Raw genomic sequence first — 17,620 nt, forward strand, 5'->3', positions numbered from 1 at the left:
CCAAGAATTTGGGAACATCACACTCAAAAACAGAACAAAAAGAGAAGGCAACGAACGTAATGGTTAAGAGTAGGGGTCAGCAAACCAGATCCAATCCAGCCCACCATCTGTTCTTATCTGAACACATCCACTGCTCATTCATATTGGGTATGGCTGCTTTCATGCTAAAGCAGCCAGTGATGCAGTTGCAACAGAGAGCATACGGCACAGAAAGCCTAAAATATTTACTATCTGGCCCTTTACAGAAAAGGGCCTGTCCCTATAAAAGCATGAACTAGAGTCAGATTGCCTGGCTCCATCACTTGTCAACTGTGTGAACATGGGAAACTTACCCTCTCTGTGTCTCTTTTTCCTTTATAGAAACAAGGACAAAAAACCTCCCTTATAAGGCTGTTTTGAGAATTGAATGTATTAATATATATAAAGTACTTAGAAAGGCATAGGCAAATACATCTATAAGTCTATATATATTTGTTTGCCTACATACTTGTTTGCTATTATCATCACCATTAATAAGTTTGAGGAACCAAAGTTGACCAGTGTTAGAAAGACAGGGGCTTGAGATAAGGCTGAAGAACTAAACATGGGTCAAATCATTTTTTTGATTGGCCACATTACAACATCTTGGAGACTACTCTAACACGAATGAAAGGCTTTAGTATAAGGTTTTAAGCTGAAGAATAACATTATTGGAATAGCATATTTTCACAGAAGAGCAAAATTTGAGGTGACTACATTCTTTTTTAAAATCAACTAAATTATTAAACAGCAAAATTTTGCACTTTGTTGTATTTTTGCATGTATATTATTGAAATTTATACTTTCAACAACTTTATGAGGTTTGTTCAAATTATATGCATATTACAAGTGAGCAAAATGAAGTGCCTTATTAAGATTACAGGCAGGAAACAAAACGGAAGCATACAAATTCCCATGAATATTTTTCTCTAAAGAGGTTTCCAGACTTGGTGGGATTACTTTGGGTCAAACTCTCAGGAAGAAGCCCGACTTTTAATTGCAATTTTCATTCCTACTATGTCATGGTAACTATGTAACTTAGTATCTAATTTTGGAAACTTTTTGAGTCTCAACTTTTAACTATTAAAAGTTAACCCAGGACAACAAGCATAAGCCTGCACTGTTAAATACATTCACCCTGCATCTTTGTCAATTAGAAGATGGAGATGATATCTTAAGAAGTTGAATTGCCAATGAGTCATCTGAATGGGAGAGAAATTCTTTAGTTACACGTCACCAATTTTTCAGTCTGAAGTCCATCAGTATGCTGTCAACACCACCACCATCATCACCAAAACCAACAGTGTATCCAAAAAGTGATACATAAAACTTGATGACTGTTGACTCCAGGATTTAAACTTGCTTACCTCCATGACATCTTCTAAAGTCTCTTCCGCATCTGCTTTCTCTGTCATCAATTTGGCTGCCTTAAAGTAAGTTTTCATGAGTAGATAACCTCTTTTTGCACCATTCCAGTATGACCGAGGAATTTCTACCAAGCCATACCCCAACAACAACACAAGAAGAAACAGACCCCATGTATTTGCAGCTGCTATCCCAATTGTCTGAAGCTGGTTCCTTAGAAAGAGAAAACGTAAGCAGATAGCTGTGATAAATTTTTCTGACAAAAACGTAAAATGAAACTAACTAGTGTTACAGGGTTTTTCAGAAAACAACAGCCCTATGATATAGATCCAATTTTATATGAAAAGTTTCAACCTTCAAATCTCAGCTCCTCTTTTAGTAACAGCAGATAATCTGTGTTGTAATGAAAAGTTAGAGAGTGACTGCAGAAATAGACACAGTAAACACTGCTTTCCATTATAGTTAAAATTAGAATCTTAGGAAAATTCATAGCAAAGATTATCCTGAAGAAAATACATTTTTCACTAGGCACTTTCTTATTTAATATTAACCAAGTGAAGACTGAAAAGAACTTTAAGCCTGAAAAAATTTTGTTTTGAAGCAGACACACACAAACCTCAAGAATCCAACAGTAAGGGTTATCACTGCTACTCTATTCCTAAACTTTTCAGATATAACTCTTCACATATATCATAACACATTACATGTATAACACAGATTTCAACTTTATTGCAATGACAAATCTAAAGTTAAAGAGAAATATGCCCCCATATTATAATCAGAACAAAAGAAAATATTCACAACTTACAATGAAAAATCTAGGTATTTAGTCATACACAAAATTTGAAAGTCTATGAAAAAACATGAGAGTTAATACTTTAACATAGCTCTTTGATAAAACATCAGTTCCTTCCCTAATGTGTATATTCAAAGATGTTATTCCATATTCTCCCTCTCAGTAATATGAATTATTATAACATTCTTTTGGGGGAATCCATAAAACATGTCATGGTAGGTTTCTCAATAAAATGTTTATCTGCATATGAAATAAAATTTAATTTTTAAAAATGCAAATGTACACAGAAACAATGTTAAGAACATGGTTTATCTTACCATTCTAGGTGCAAGTGTGGGTTGACAGCTACATAAATTAAAAATGCTCCAAAAATCAGCAAATAGGTGCCATAATAGATTGCATTTTCAATTAGTGCAGTTTTGATCTTCCCAGTGATGGAAAACCCTCCTGATCTTGCATATGACTGCATGAAAGGTAACAGAATCCTGGATGATTAGAAAAAATATGATTAAAAAACACTTGACATGTCTGTATAATTTCAAAATACTGCAAACATCTAAATCTCAATTTTAATGTGTGGTTCTTCTCAAGAATCAATATGATTTTGAGTAATAATACTGAACCAAACTATAACAGAGGGCTGAATATTTTACTAAACATTAAATTCTGGGGCGAGAAAAGCATAGTCCTGGGAGCAAAAACAATGATCAACAGATAGCTGTGATAAATTTTTCTGACAAAAACGTACTGACTTACAAGTACTCTCTGACTTACAAGGAATCTAAAAAAGGCCTTTAGCTTTTTTGAATTATTTAGATTACATTCAAAGAATAATGAGGAATCATTTTCTTTAACTGGAGGGAGACATGACCAAACTTTTGTTTTCTATGGACTGATGAGGCTTCAACATGGAGAATGGGCTTAAATGGAACAAAACTGTAACTATTTAGAATGGGTAAGGGGTGGTGGTGTGGTAAGAAGCAGGAGAGAAGGGTGGTTGTTGGTATACTGATTTTGAAGTAAAGGTAGGTTTAGTCCCTCAGTTGTTTGACTCTGGCAACCCCATGGACTGTAGCCTGCCAGGCTCCTCTGTCCATGGGCTTTCCCAGGCAAGGATATTGGAGTGGGTTGCCATTTCCTTCTTCAGAGGATCTTCCTGACCCAGGGATAGAATCTGGGTCTCCTGCATCGTAGGCAGACTATTTACTGACTGACTGAGCCACCAGGGAAGCCCAAATGTCAGGGGAAAGTGTCCTGGATGCATCCTAAAGGAGATGCACAGGAAGTAGTTGGCCATCCAGCTTCAGAATTCAGGAGAAAGAACAGAAATACAGATAGGTTTGGAGTCATCACCATATCAGTAGTACTGAAATAACATCAGTAGATGAGATCTGGAAGGGTGTATATACATAGAATGAATGAGAAGGAAAGATCTGAGACTGATGCCTCAAAAATATCAACTTTTAAATGAAAGGCAGACAAACAGAAGGAAAGGCCAACAAAGGAGACTGAGGGAACAGTCAAGAATTATAGAAGAAAACGAAGAAGTACATGGAGAAGAAAGTGTTTGAAAGTGGAGAGAGGAACAGTAAAATCAAATGCTGCCAAGAGGTCAGTAAATTAAGAACCTGTACGTGTAAGTGGAGAAGGGAGGATAGAAAACAGAGTCCAATGGGTTGTGGAAAGAATAAGTAGTGAGCAAATGGAGACACAAAATACACACAATTCTAGAAGCTTGGCTACGTAGGATAAACTATGGTATATTCAAAAAGTAGAACCCTTTACAGAAATAAAAAAAAAAAAAAGAATACTGAGACATACACTACAACACAGAAGAATCTTCCAAATACATGAGCAAAAAGAGAAGCAAAAAGGTACATATTGTATAACTCCATATTTATAAAGCTGAAAATGCAGGCAAAACTAATCTATGGTAACAGAAGGCAGAATCATGTGTTACCTTTGGGGAGCATAATGACTGGGAGACGGGTATGTGGCAAGCTTCTGGGGATATTGTTAATGTGTCTATATCACAATCTGAGTGCTCATTATATGGGTGTATTCACTTTGAAGAAAACTCAAATTAAATACAGTCTGTGGGATTTTCTGTACTAATTTATACTTTAAAAAAAGTCTCTCTAAAAAAATACAGCAGTGATGAGTAGATCATCGAGGGGAAGACAGAAAATTGGAAAGGGTTCTGACTTGAGATTTGTAATGAGGGCTGAGGAGATAAGTCCCTATTTCAGGAAGAGGGATTAACTTTAAGAATGACTCTTAACATTTTTGGAGGGAAGGAAAGAAAGGATAGGTAGATGGGTTTGTTGGTTCAGTTCAGTTCAGTTCAGTCACTCAGTTGTGTCCAACTCTTTGCAACCCCATGAACCATAGCACGCCAGGCCTCCCTGTCCATCACCAACTCCCGGAGTCTACCCAAACCCATGTTCATTAAGTCGGTGATGCCATCCAACCATCTCATCTTCTGTTGTCCCCTTCTCCTCTTGCCCTCAATCTTTCCCAGCATCAGGGTCTTTTCCAGTGAGTCAGCTCTTTGCATCAAGTGGCCAAAGTACTGGAGTTTCAGCTTCAACATCAGTCCTTCCAATGAATGTTCAGGATTGATTTCCTTTAGGATGGACTGGTTGGATCTCCTTGCAGTCCAAGCGACTCTCAAGAGTCTTCTCCAACACCACAGTTCAAAAGCATCAATTTTTTGGTGCTCGGCTTTCTTTATAGTCCAACACTCACATCCATACATGACCACTGGAAAAACCATACCCTTGACTAGATGGACCTTTGTTGACAAAGTAACGTCTCTGCTTTTTAATATGCTGTCTAGGTTGGTCGTAACTTTCCTTCGAAGGAGTAAGCGTCTTTTAATTTCATGGCTGCAGTCACCATCTGCAGTGATTTTGGAGCCTCCCAAAATTAAATTTGCCACTGTTTCCACTGTTTGCCCATCTATTTGCCATGAAGTGATGGGACCGGATGCCATGATCTTAGTTTTCTGAATGTTGAGCTTTAAGCGAACTTTTTCACTCTCCTCTTTCACTTTCATCAAGAGGCTCTTTAGTTCTTCTTCACTTTCTGCCATAAGGGTGGTATCATCTGCATATCAGAGGTTATTGATATTTCTCCCAGTAATCTTGATTCCAGCTTGTGCTTCCTCCAGCCCAGTGTTTCTCATGATGTACTCTGCATATAAGTTAAATAAGCAGGGTGACAATATACAGCCTTGATGTACTCCTTTTCCTATTTGGAACCAGTCTGTTGTTCCATGTCCAGGTCTAACTGTTGCTTCCTGACCTGCATACAGGTTTCTCAAGAGGCACGTCAGGTGGTCTGGTATTCCCATCTCTTGAAGAATTTTCCACAGTTTATTGTGATCCACACAGTCAAAGGCTTTGGCATAGTCAATAAAGTAGAAATAGATGTTTTTCTGGAACTCTCTTGCTTTTTCGATGATCCAGCAGATGTTGGCAATTTGATCTCTGGTTCCTCTGCCTTTTCTAAAACCAGCTTGAACATCTGGAAGTTCACGGTTCACATATTGCTGAAGCCTGGCTTGGAGAATTTTAAGCATAACTTTACGAGCGTCTGAGATGAGTGCAATTGTGCAATAGTTTGAGCATTCTTTGGCACTGCCTTTCTTTGGGATTGGAATGAAAACTGACCTTTTCCAGTCGTGTGGCCACTGCTGAGTTTTCCAAATTTACTGGCATATTGAGTGCAGCACGTTCACAGCATCATCTTTCAGGATTTGAAATAGCTCAACTGTAATTCCATCATCTCCACTAGCTTTGTTTGTAGTGTTACTTCCTAAGGCCCATTTGACTTCACATTCCAGGATATCTGGCTCTAGGTGAGTGATCATACCATCGTGATTATCTGGGTTTGTTGGTGAGAAGCTGAAAAGAGCTGCCATCTGATGATTCCTTTTTTACTGGACAGCAGGAAGTAAAGTCATCTGCAAGGAGAGAAGGTGACTGTTTCTAGGATGTAAGAGAGAGAGAGTCACAATCACTGCTGAGCTTTGCAGTGACTGGAAAGATTTGTTGTGGAGAATGAAGAGCAAACAGATGAGAAAATCAAAGGATCAAAGTTTGGCAATGTTGAAGAACTAGCTGAGTTCAATGTGCATGCTACAGGCAGGCTATACTCTGCTGTGTGATTTTTCTCTTGCCATGTTCTCCACCTCCAGTTTACTTGTATTATACCTATTATAAAATGCTCAGTAGGCAGTGGAAAAAGTATGAATGAGTCTGGAGCACAGCAGAAAGACAAAGCTATACTGGGTAGAAAAAAAAAAAGATTTGGAATGCATCACAGGTTAATGAAACCATGGCTATAATTATAGTTATTTAGGGAGAGTCAGATAACAAGATAACCAAAGATGGGACCCTAGGGGACACCAACATTTAGAAAATGGGCCACAGAAATGGAGCACATAAAGGAAATTCAGAAGTTTGCACTAAGCACACAGAAAACCAGGGATTAATGATGACCTTAGCAAGAGACCAGTTTCACATAATAATCAGACTTGAAGAAAACTGAATTGAAGAAGGTCCAGAAAGAAGGCAGTAACAAAAAGGGAATGGTGACAAGGAGAATTTTTTGTCTCTGTTTTCTATTTCTTGTTTATTTATTTCTTTTCATTTCTTTTAAGATAAGACAGACCTGAATGAGGAGAGAAAGCATACAGATTTAAGGGAAAATATGACATTAATAAATTCTAAAATATGAACGTTCACTGAAAAAATAATCACTTTTTAAAATTTAGCCAAAATATCGAAAACTTTATCCTTCACCACCACTTACCATGTTAAAAATTGTGAAGTCCAATATACTACCCTCCAGAAAATTGGCATGATTCCATCAGGAATGTAACTCCATGGCTTGAAACACGGATGTTGGCTATTTAATAACAATTTAAAGCCAATTAATCAAATGCTACTTAAATGAATTGCACAATTAATTCGTGTTGGCAAAGTTCACTTACATTCAGCTTTAAATTATGCATTCTAACTTGTAAAATTTTATAGAAAATTAAAATTCAAAACTGACTGTAAAAAAGCACACAAAGGGAACAAAACTGTTTTAAGGAGGAATGCATTTAAATTTTCAATGTTTTTTTAAGTCTTTGAATAAAAAGAGGAGATAATGTACTAATAGACTAATGAAGTGACAGCTTTAAAAGTAAATGCATTATGAAATCAAACTCTGAGATGATTACCTTTAAAATACACACTCACTTCATTTATGGGTTGGTTATGGTGGCAAGAAAAAAAAGACATTAGGTGATTAAGTCCTAGAAACTGGAACTCTTAACTTATCAGTCACTATAGCATATGTCCTATGGAGACAGATGCCAGCATCTGTATGTAATTGTTTGAATTTTCTGAAAATATGTGTATCTGACCATAGATTCTTTCAGTAATAGTCAGCATTCCTAAATTGTAAAGCTATTCTTTAGTCCAAGGGCTTCCAACAATCCACAGGGGTGCTTCAAAAGGGAATAACTATTACATTTAAAATTCACCCTTATCTAGCTTTTATTTAAAAATAAATAAATAAAAGCTGCATAAAGAAGTATGTAATACTACTTAAAGCACTGGTAAAAGCTATAGCCAATACTTACTAGTTTTTTACTGGGAAGTTTGATATGAATTCAATATAACCTTTTGATAATTTGAACTTTATTCTCAGTCTAAAATCATAATGATTTTAAAGGATGCACATATATCAAAGGAATATCATATGTACAGAATAACCTCCTCTTCCTTCATTACAACCTTGTAAATTAGGAAAACAAGAAAATGCACACCCCATTTTTTTTTTACTGGAGAGGAAAAACAGCTGAGAGGAAAAACAGCTTTTGGAAGTCTATTCTTAGTAAGGCACTAAAATAATCAGGTCTTCTCCAAGTTTCTATTAGCATCTACTGAGAGGTCTTGAATGCCAATAAATATGTAAAATGTATTCAAGATTAAAATTTAAATAGGATACAGGTAATGAAAAGTCTACTAGCAAAGGATGAAGAAGGGAGGTGAGTAGAGAATGAGGATAAACTTTTATAAATATAAAATCCAGATGGTAAAATTGACAATTTTTAAACAAACTGCCCCCTACAACATTTTTTTTTAAAAAAGGAAGAAAGTACCTTGGGACTGGGGTAACAGTTGCATACAATCCTGTCACGTTGCTACCCTCAGGAGGGCTTGAGTTTGCAGCAGCATGTTTGCACCGGTTGTATATGGTCTAGAGCAATAAAGGCATGGTTTAAAAATGAAAACCAGAAAGTTACCAAGTACTTAAGGGATATTGGAATGTATCAAGCTCTTTACCTAAAATTACCTTCCTGGCTATGCTTTTTAGTGATCAAACTCATATAATAACACTTGCTTAAAATACAAGATAACTTTTACATAACTGAGCTGTCTTAAAAACATATCTCAAACATGCTGTCTGATTAAAACTGCCTTTCAAATTGTGAAAATTAGTTTCACCTCTTACCGTACTAACATCCAGAGGGAGTATGAAGACAATCAGAAAGCAGAGATACCAAGCTAGCAGTGTTCCAACAATGACAAGTCTATGCTGCTTCTTAAAGTCTCCATATCGATGAAGTAGGAATAACGCCAGGAAAAAGACAAAAACAATCTCGAGTCCCAGAGCTGCACCACTCATTATTCAATGTTTCCTCTGATTCACCAAAGTAATTCACATATAGGCCTGGATCATTTCTATAAGCCAAGAAGAAAAAAAATAAGGCAGTGTTAACATATGAAATGACCACTTGGAAATTACCTAATTATTTTTTATTAATGTACTAATAAATTCTTTAGAAAACTGTCAGGCTTTACACCTGACTATGAGTAAGATAAAAAGGATAAACCCTATTCTCAAGTACTTCTTTTTTTTAAAGCATATGTTAAAAATTTTGCATAAATTATATCTTTAGGAAAAAAACCATTTTAGCAAAACTCACACTAGTTCCAAAAATATTACAAAGTAAGAATATTAGATATGAACAGTTTAAATACAGTGTCACTTGGAGTTGTTCCTTAATATTATAAGTCTTAACATAATATTTTATATAAATACACTGTTGACTGATCCTACGAAATTAGATATTTTGTAAAATAAAGGTTTCTAAGTCATCCAAATCATTACTTCAGATTTTCTAAAAGAGAGGGAGGGAGAAACAGAAAGAGAGAGACCATCTGAAGGTAACATTTCCTTTGTTTGAAGCAGTATTTTTCTTTCTTTCATATTAATCTTGTCTAACTTTCAGGACCTGAAATTCTTATTCATCTCCTGTGCCACAAAAAATACTTATCTTTTCCATCTATCTATATAAAAGTTATGTCACCTATTTTATAGGCAGAAAAATTTATCAATGATTAGTGAATAAAGTTATGCATTTGAAAATATTTTAATTATAAATGTTGATGATAGAGACATCAGAAAATGGTTTGATATCTCTCTACTCTTACAAAACAATTTACCTTTACTAACTGAAGACAATATATGTGCTTTCCACCTCTATAAAATCAATGTCAGGCATTTCTGGTTGTCTACGGACTAACTACAATATTCCGAGGAAAAATTAATATCTTAACATAGAGCACCAAAATAAGGTAGAATCAATAAAATATGTCAAATTAATAAACATTCCCAACCAAAGCTAGTTATTAAAAGAATAAAGAAAGTCTGAGTACTTTACAGGCTAAATTTAAATTTATATAAGAAATACCCTTATATGGAATATCACAAATGAAAATCACATTTAATAAACTATTTACTTCATTATTTCTTTATATTATTGAAGTAGTTTCCTTCCATCCCTCTGTGGATTTCAACCAATATTTTCATTCTTAAGTATCTAAAATAGAAACCCATTTGTCATTCTCTATCTCCATTTCCTCTGTATTTTACTTCAAAGCACTTATCTACTTGATACAATGTATGTTCTTTATTGTTTCCCTGTGACCCCCCCCCACACACAAACACACTCTCTCTCTCCATGAGAGCAGAGGGCGGGCATGCTCAGTCATGACTTGACTCTTTGCAACCCCACGAACTGTAGCCCACCAGGCTCCTCTGTCCATGGATTTTTCCAGGCAAGAATACTGGAGTGGGTTGCCATTTCCTACTCCAAGGGATCTTCCTGACCTAGGGATCAAACCCAAGTCTCTTGCATCTCTCGTATTGGCAGGCAGATTTTTTACCACTGCGTCATCTGGGAAGCCCCATGAGAGCAGAGACTTCACTGTTTTATTCAGTACTGAACCCCATGTCTATACGATAGTGTCTGGCATACAGTTGCTATTCAAAAAATAACTGTCAAATGAATAAAAAACATTACTGTACACTATAGTACACTTTTTTTTTTATTATTGCTGACTTCAAAGGTAACATAACACCCACTATTGTCTCCAAAGTTGATTTTACATATATTTATTACAACTCAAGGGCTTCCCTGGTGGCGCAGTGGTAAAGAATCTTCCTGCCAATGCAGGAGTGAGTGAAAGTCACTCAGTCATGTCTGACTCTTTGCGACCCCATGGACTATCAGTCTATGGAATTCTCCAGGCCAGAATACTGGAGCGGATAGCCTTTCCCTTCTCCAGGGGATCTTCCACGTGGGTTCAACCCCTAGACTGGGAACATTCCCTGGAGAAAGAAATGGCAACCCCCTCTAGTCTTCTTGCCTGGGAATTCCCAAGGACAGGGGAGACTGGTAAGCTACAATCCGTGGGGGTCACAAAAGACACAAACATGACTTAGCAACGACACAACAATATTACAACTCAAAAGGCTTAAAATTCTGCTCATTACTAATTACTACTCAAAATTTCAAATTTCAATGTCAAAGAAAACTCTTTTATCGTTGCTGCTGCTGTTGCTGCTGCTAAGTTGCTTCAGTCGTGTCCAACTCTGTGCGACCCCATAGACGGCAGCCCACCAGGCTCCCCCGTCCCTGGGATTCTCCAGGCAAGAACACTGGAGTGGGTTGCCATTTCCTTCTCCAGTGCATGAAAGGGAAAAGTGAAAGTGAAGTCGCTCAGTCATGTCTGACTCTTAGCGACCCCATGGACTGTAGCCTACCAGGCTCCTCTGTCCATGGGATTTTCCAGGCAAGACTACTGGAGTGAGGTGCCATTGCCTTCTCCGCTTTTATCGTTATGGTAAGCCAAATCTATTTTTAAGCCAAGAACAGGTTAAGTGACAGCCAGATGTAGAATATGCTGATAAAAACCATTATCATCTTTAAGATACAGCTCTATTAAGAAAAAAATTATTCAGTGTGAATTTACTTAATTATCATATGAAAATCCTTTTATGGTTCAACTTAGATATTTATTTTGCCCGAAATTGTTCAACACAAGGAATATGACAACCATAGAAAAAAAAACTGAATATCAGAGATAAGCAAGGAGATGCTAAAGCATGGCAGAATGAAATGATGGAATGTTACTGAAGTATAAGAAATGATATTTGTTAAGATTATTTAATAACATTAGAAAACTACCATAACGTTAACTGAAAAACTAGATTCACGTATTTTTACATAATATGCATAAAAATAAGAATGAACAACAATGAAATACGTGGAGACATTAATAATAGTTAGGTAGTAAGATAATAGTTTAAGCAAACAACACAATCAGTTACAAACTTCCCAGTAGTTACTAATTACTCTTTTATAATGGCTGACAATTTTTCCATTTGATTCATCCTACTTTTAATGTTATAGATGAATAAGAGAATTATGGATCCTTTATCCTAGTAATAAAGAGATGATCTGGTTACCTTTCTCCCCACACTCAGTGTATTTGTCTCCTAGTGCCCATCTGAAGGCCGAGCTCCAAAGAACAGCAAGGAGAGATAAGAAAGCTCTCCTCAATGATCAGCGCAAAGAAATAGAGGAAAACAACAGAACGGGAAAGACTAGAGATCTCTTCAAGAAAATCAGACGTACCAAGGGAACATTTCATGCAAACATGGGCTCAATAAAGGACAGAAATGGTATGGACCTAACAGAAGCAGAAGATATTAAGAAGAGGTGGCAAGAATACACAGAACTGTACAAAAAAGATCTTCACGACCCAGATGATCATGATGGTGCAATCACTCACCTAGAGCTAGACATCCTGGAATGGGAAGTCAAGTGGGCCTTAGGAAGCATCACTATCAACAAACCTAGTGGAAGTGATGGAACTCCAGTTGAGCTATTTCAAATCCTAAAAAATGACGCTGTGAAAGTGCTGCACTCAATATGCCAGCAAATTTGGAAAACTCAGCAGTGGCCACAGGACTGGAAAAGGTCAGTTTTCATTCCAATCCCAAAGAAAGGCAATGCCAAAGAATCTTCAAACTACTGCACAATTGCACTCATCTCACATGCTCGTAAAGTAATGCTCAAAATTCTCCAAGCCAGGCTTCAGCAATACATGAACCATGAACTTCCAGATGTTCAAGCTGGTTTTAGAAAAGGCAGAGGAACCAGAGATCAAATTGCCAACATCCAGTGGATCATCGAAAAAAGCAAGAGAGTTCCAGAAAAACATCTATTTCTACTTTACTGACTATGCCACAGCCTTTGATTGTGTGGATCACAATAAACTGTGGAAAATTCTGAAAGAGATGGGAATACCAGACCACCTGACGTGCCTCTTGAGAAACCTGTATGCAGGTCAGGAAGCAACAGTTAGAACTGGACATGGAACAACAGACTGGTTCCAAATAGGAAAAGGAGTACATCGAGGCTGTATATTGTCACCCTGCTTATTTAACTTATATGCAGAGTACATCATGAGAAACATTGGGCTGGATGAAACACAAGCTGGAATCAAGATTGCCCGGAGAAATACCAATAACCTCAGATATGCAGATGACACCACCCTTATAGCAGAAAGCAAAGAAGAACTAAAGAGCCTCTTGATGAAAGTGAAAAAGTGAGTGAAAAAGTTGGCTTAAAGCTCAACATTCAAAAAACTAACATCACGGCATCCGGTCCCAGCACTTCATGGCAAATAGATGGGGAAACACTGGAAAAAGTGGCAGACTTTATTTTTTGGGGGGCTCCAAAATCACTGCAAATGGTGACTACAGCCATGAAATTAAAAGATGCTTACTCCTTGGAAGGAAAGTTATGACCAACCTAGATAGCATATTGAAAAGCAGAGACGTTACTTTGTCAACAAAGGTCCGTCTAGTCAAGGCTATGGTTTTTCCAGTAGTCGTGTATGGATGTGAGAGTTGGACTATAAAAGAAAGCTGAGCACCGAAGAATTGATGCTTTTGAACTGTGGTGTTGGAGAAGACTCTTGAGAGTCCCTTGGACTGCAAGGAGATCCAACCAGTCCATCCTAAAGGAGATCAGCCCTGGGTGTTCATTGGAAGGACTGATGTTGAAGCTGAAACTCCAATACTGTGGCCACCTTATGCGAAGAGCTGACTCATTGGAAAAGACCCTGATGCTGGGAAAGATTGAGGGAAGGAGGAGAAGGGGACGACGGAGGATGAGATGGTTGGATGGCTTCACCGATTCACTGGACATGGGTTTGGGTAAACTCCGGGAGTTGATGATGGACAGGGAGGCCTGGCGTGCTGCGGTTCATGGGGTCGCAAAGAGTTGGACATGACTGAGTGACTGAACTGAACCCTTGGTGGATCTATTATTCTGTTTACCACACCATGTATTTCTCTTCAAACTGAATACTTGTTGGCTTGTTTTCACACAATGTTATGCCTAGGGGGGTCCCATGAAACTAGAAATGAAACTTGCAGGTTACCCTAACATGAGATGAGAAAATAACAATTTAAAAGTACATACCTTTGACCTTGTAACTAACTTCAAGCGAGGAACTTTTTTTTTTTTTTTTTTTACAGTGCAGAATGATAGTACTTTCCAAGGTTCCTTATGAATTCCTATAGCCTGCTTTGGTTGTTTTAAATGAATAATTTTCTAGTCAAAGCTGGAGGCACTTTATTCTCCATCTTATTTAGTTATCTGTATATTAAATTCATAAAATAATTGTCAATTAAAATCTAATAAAAATAAAGATTGAACAATTCAAGCCTGGCATATTAAAAAAACTCATTGCCAGTGAGGACAGAAATTTGGCAGTATGTATCAAAGATCTTAAAAAAGGTACATACCCTTTGTCCTAGCAACTCCTCTTCAAATAACTTAGAGAAAAAACAAAATGAGGTAAAAATTTATCTACAATATTTTTCATAGAAACATTATTTAAACATTAAAAACACAGAAACAACTTAAATATTTGTACTAAATAATTCAGAAAGTCTTAAGAATATCCACCAGTCTCACTGTTGTCCATTATCTTCCTGACAAAGGGTTTCATAAATCATTAATCTTGCTAACCTAGTCATGACCTATGGGAGCAGGAATCTGTGACAGAGTCAAGGACCACCTAACAGAAAGTCAATGATGAAAGGAGCCCACCAGATTCCTTCAGTCTAGAAGAAAGATGAGATCCAGAGGGACACTTTAGAGATGTAAAGTGGGATCTTAGGGAGTATACAAAAGAAACACACATATATGCATGGACAAATATACATCAAAATACTAATAGCAGTTGTCACAAAGTGATGAAGAGATGACTTCTATTTTCTTCTATCTTCCTTGTGCTTTCTTTTGTATGTGTGTGCTTTTAATTTAAACTAATAAACATGCATTTTTGTAATTTTAATACAATTAAAAATCAGTGTAGTGATACAAAAGCAAAACACATAGCAAATAGACAATGAAAATTTTTGCTGTGGTGTTATTAAGTGCCTAGAATTAGAACTACTTTTAAACACAAATGCTTTATTATATATCATGGTAAACCTGGATTCCAAATCCCAACTCTAATAACTGTGTAATTTTAGGCATTTTTGCTGTTAAATGAGAATATATGATCACCTCACACACATTGCTATGATGATCAAATGAATTATAAAACACCAAATAAGAGTTCCATAGTACATCTTCAACAAATACTGGTTACTAATCTCCACCTCCTTCATACATTGTGCTTCTAGAAGATAACTAGTTGCCTCAATGGTCTCAAAGCATAGCTTTACCCTAAATGGTCTCCCCACCTCAGCCTCCCTGCCCCCCAAAAAACCAATGAGTGGATACCAAAGGCCTTTGGCTTCTCATTCTCTGTGGTTACAACAATTTGTGTCACACTTATTCCTATAAAACAAAAAACAAGCTTCATGCTTACAGAAATTGCTCTCCTTGCCTTGCCTGACAAAGTAAGATTACCTCTCTAGGTCTACAAGTTGGCCAAACACTCTTTCATCTATCTGTTGTGCTCTGTCTCTTGTGAAGAGACAGAACACACCTCAAAGCCATGTCAAGAGGAGCACTTGACACACCAATGTCATCCATTCTTCTAGGCAAATTATCAAAATGGAGGCAAATCAAAATGAATCATTTGCTGAACTGCAATGAGGTGTAGCTATGCAAAAACACAATCAGGGACAAAAGGGCAAATATTTCTTTGACAACAACAATGGTCCTTCTGAAATACTACTGTTTATTTAAACAATGTGTTTAGGCTAAGAGAAAAAAAAAACACTAAAATTTAGAGGCAAATCAAAATCTAGTTTCACGTGATTAGAAAGGAAAAGGAGACAAAGCTATTAATATCATAAGTGGACATTAACACCACAATAGCAAAAGTAGGTTTTACTCAAAAATTAAAATGCCAATCCATTCACTCAAATTTTAGTACCTGATAAGCAGGCACAGTCTACTTTTGAAAAGACCAGCTCATAAAGTCTCAACTCAGTCTTTTACCAATCATCAAGACACTAGGTGAGAGTTGGACCATAAAGAAAGCTGAGTGCCAAAGAACTCATGTTTTTGAACTATGGTGCTGGAGAAGATTCTTGAGTCCCTTGGACTGCAAGGAGATCCAACCAGTCCATCCTAAAGGAAATCAGTCCTGAATATTCATTGGAAAGACTCATGCTGAAGCTCCAATACTTTGACCACCTGATGCAAAGAGGTGACTCACTGGAAAAGACCCTGATGCTGGGAAAGATTGAAGGCAAGAGGACAAGATGACAACAGAGGACGAGATGGTTGGATGGCATCACTGACTCAAAGGACAGGAGTTTGAGCAAGCTCTGGGAGATGGTGAAGGACAGGGAAGCCAGGTGTGCTACAGTCCATGGGTGGCAAAGAGTTGGTCAGGACTGAGTACTATTCATGTTACTGACTTGGAGTACTATTTCCTGAGTACTTTATGGCTGATAATGGTTTTTCAGACTAAACACACTTTAAGTAGAAAATTTAGAGGTTAAGATCATTTTGGAATCTGAAACATCCCATCCCAAATATTTTCCAAAAGGGAGGTGGGGGAGATAGGAAGGAAAGATTGGTATCAATTGAACAAGAGAACACAGACAAACATTTTGTCAAAATCTGACTCTGGAATTGAATAAAAAATTTTCAACTAGACCTAATGATTCATCATACACGCTGTGTTAACTTAAATACGTATCTTTACTCAGATATGTGCATAAGAACTAGGAGACAACTCGAGGTGGAAACAATGAAAAATCAAAAGAATTAGAACAGAACTAGATGTGAGTAATGAAAGTCAACAGTACCACCAGTCAAAATTTAAATCTTTGAAAAATAATCATTAATTTCACATTAAACGATTTCAGGTATAAAGACAATTCAGCTTAGGATATAAATAGAATACCACAAGAGAACGTTAACTCCCACTCTAAAAATGCAAAAAAGGCATAACATCTTTTGAAGCCATCTTTAAAAAATGAGTCGAGTTGGCAAACCAACTAGGTGAACTGAATTCCAAAGTGTAACAAGCCCTTTTGAAGAAAAATGGACATATTCAAACTGTTTCACCTTTGGCAAGGCATGAGAGAGGCAGCAATCATTAAGTAGGTAAGAAGAAAACAACTGGATCCACTGTAACGAATTCTTAAAGATTTTCAGTAAAGAGATTATAAGATTCACTTCAGTAATTAGAAAATAATCCATAGACTACTTCCTAGTGACAAAATAAATTTTTTAAAAAGGAGTAGCTAATATTGAGTTTACTATTAAATAGATTTCGAGCACTTTGCTAGCACTTAACATGCTTTACCGAATTAGACTTCACAACCCAGTAAGAAAGGATTATTAGTATCCCCGTTTAACAGAGAAAATGGCACAAGAGAGTGTAAGAAGTGGGATTCAAACAGAGGCATCCTGACTACAGAGCCAGGCTCACAATTAGGATACTGGATACTGGAGTCTTTAATCCAGTCCAGACATACTTTTTTAAATGCAAGTTAGACTGTTTAAGTCATTCCTTTTGCTCAGCTTTCATTTGTTAATTTCATTTCTGCGAATAAAGTAGACACATTCTCCTGTTATTCTTTTAGATATATCGAGATAGAGTG

General features: G+C 36.9%; 1 protein-coding gene across 15 annotated transcripts in view; it reads right to left on the reverse strand.

Annotated features, from left to right (window-relative positions):
* Nucleotides 1-17,620, reverse strand: part of LMBRD2 (LMBR1 domain containing 2) — a 75,837-nt gene that overhangs the window by 54,951 nt on the left and 3,266 nt on the right. For 8 of the 15 annotated variants that reach the window (XR_014062306.1, XR_014062307.1, XM_081520884.1 and 5 more), the window contains exons 2-6: nt 8,693-8,922; nt 8,340-8,437; nt 6,998-7,093; nt 2,497-2,664; nt 1,386-1,596 (exon numbers count right to left, since the gene is read on the reverse strand). Coding sequence is in view for 13 of the 15 variants with exons in the window: in XM_081520884.1 (XP_081377010.1) it covers nt 1,386-1,596; nt 2,497-2,664; nt 6,998-7,093; nt 8,340-8,437; nt 8,693-8,866 (747 nt within the window). In the remaining 2 variants the exon portion in view is untranslated. Of the gene's footprint in view, nt 1-1,385; nt 1,597-2,496; nt 2,665-5,853; nt 5,908-6,997; nt 7,094-8,339; nt 8,438-8,692; nt 8,923-14,021; nt 14,237-14,347; nt 14,378-17,620 lie in introns of those variants that run through there. The other 7 variants (XM_081520885.1, XM_081520893.1, XM_081520892.1 and 4 more) reach the window with 4 other exon arrangements.

The sequence above is a fragment of the Giraffa tippelskirchi genome, chromosome 8 (assembly GCF_054371585.1).
Source record: "Giraffa tippelskirchi isolate mGirTip1 chromosome 8, T2T-mGirTip1v1.2.pri, whole genome shotgun sequence".
In the NCBI taxonomy this organism is placed as follows: domain Eukaryota; kingdom Metazoa; phylum Chordata; class Mammalia; order Artiodactyla; family Giraffidae; genus Giraffa; species Giraffa tippelskirchi.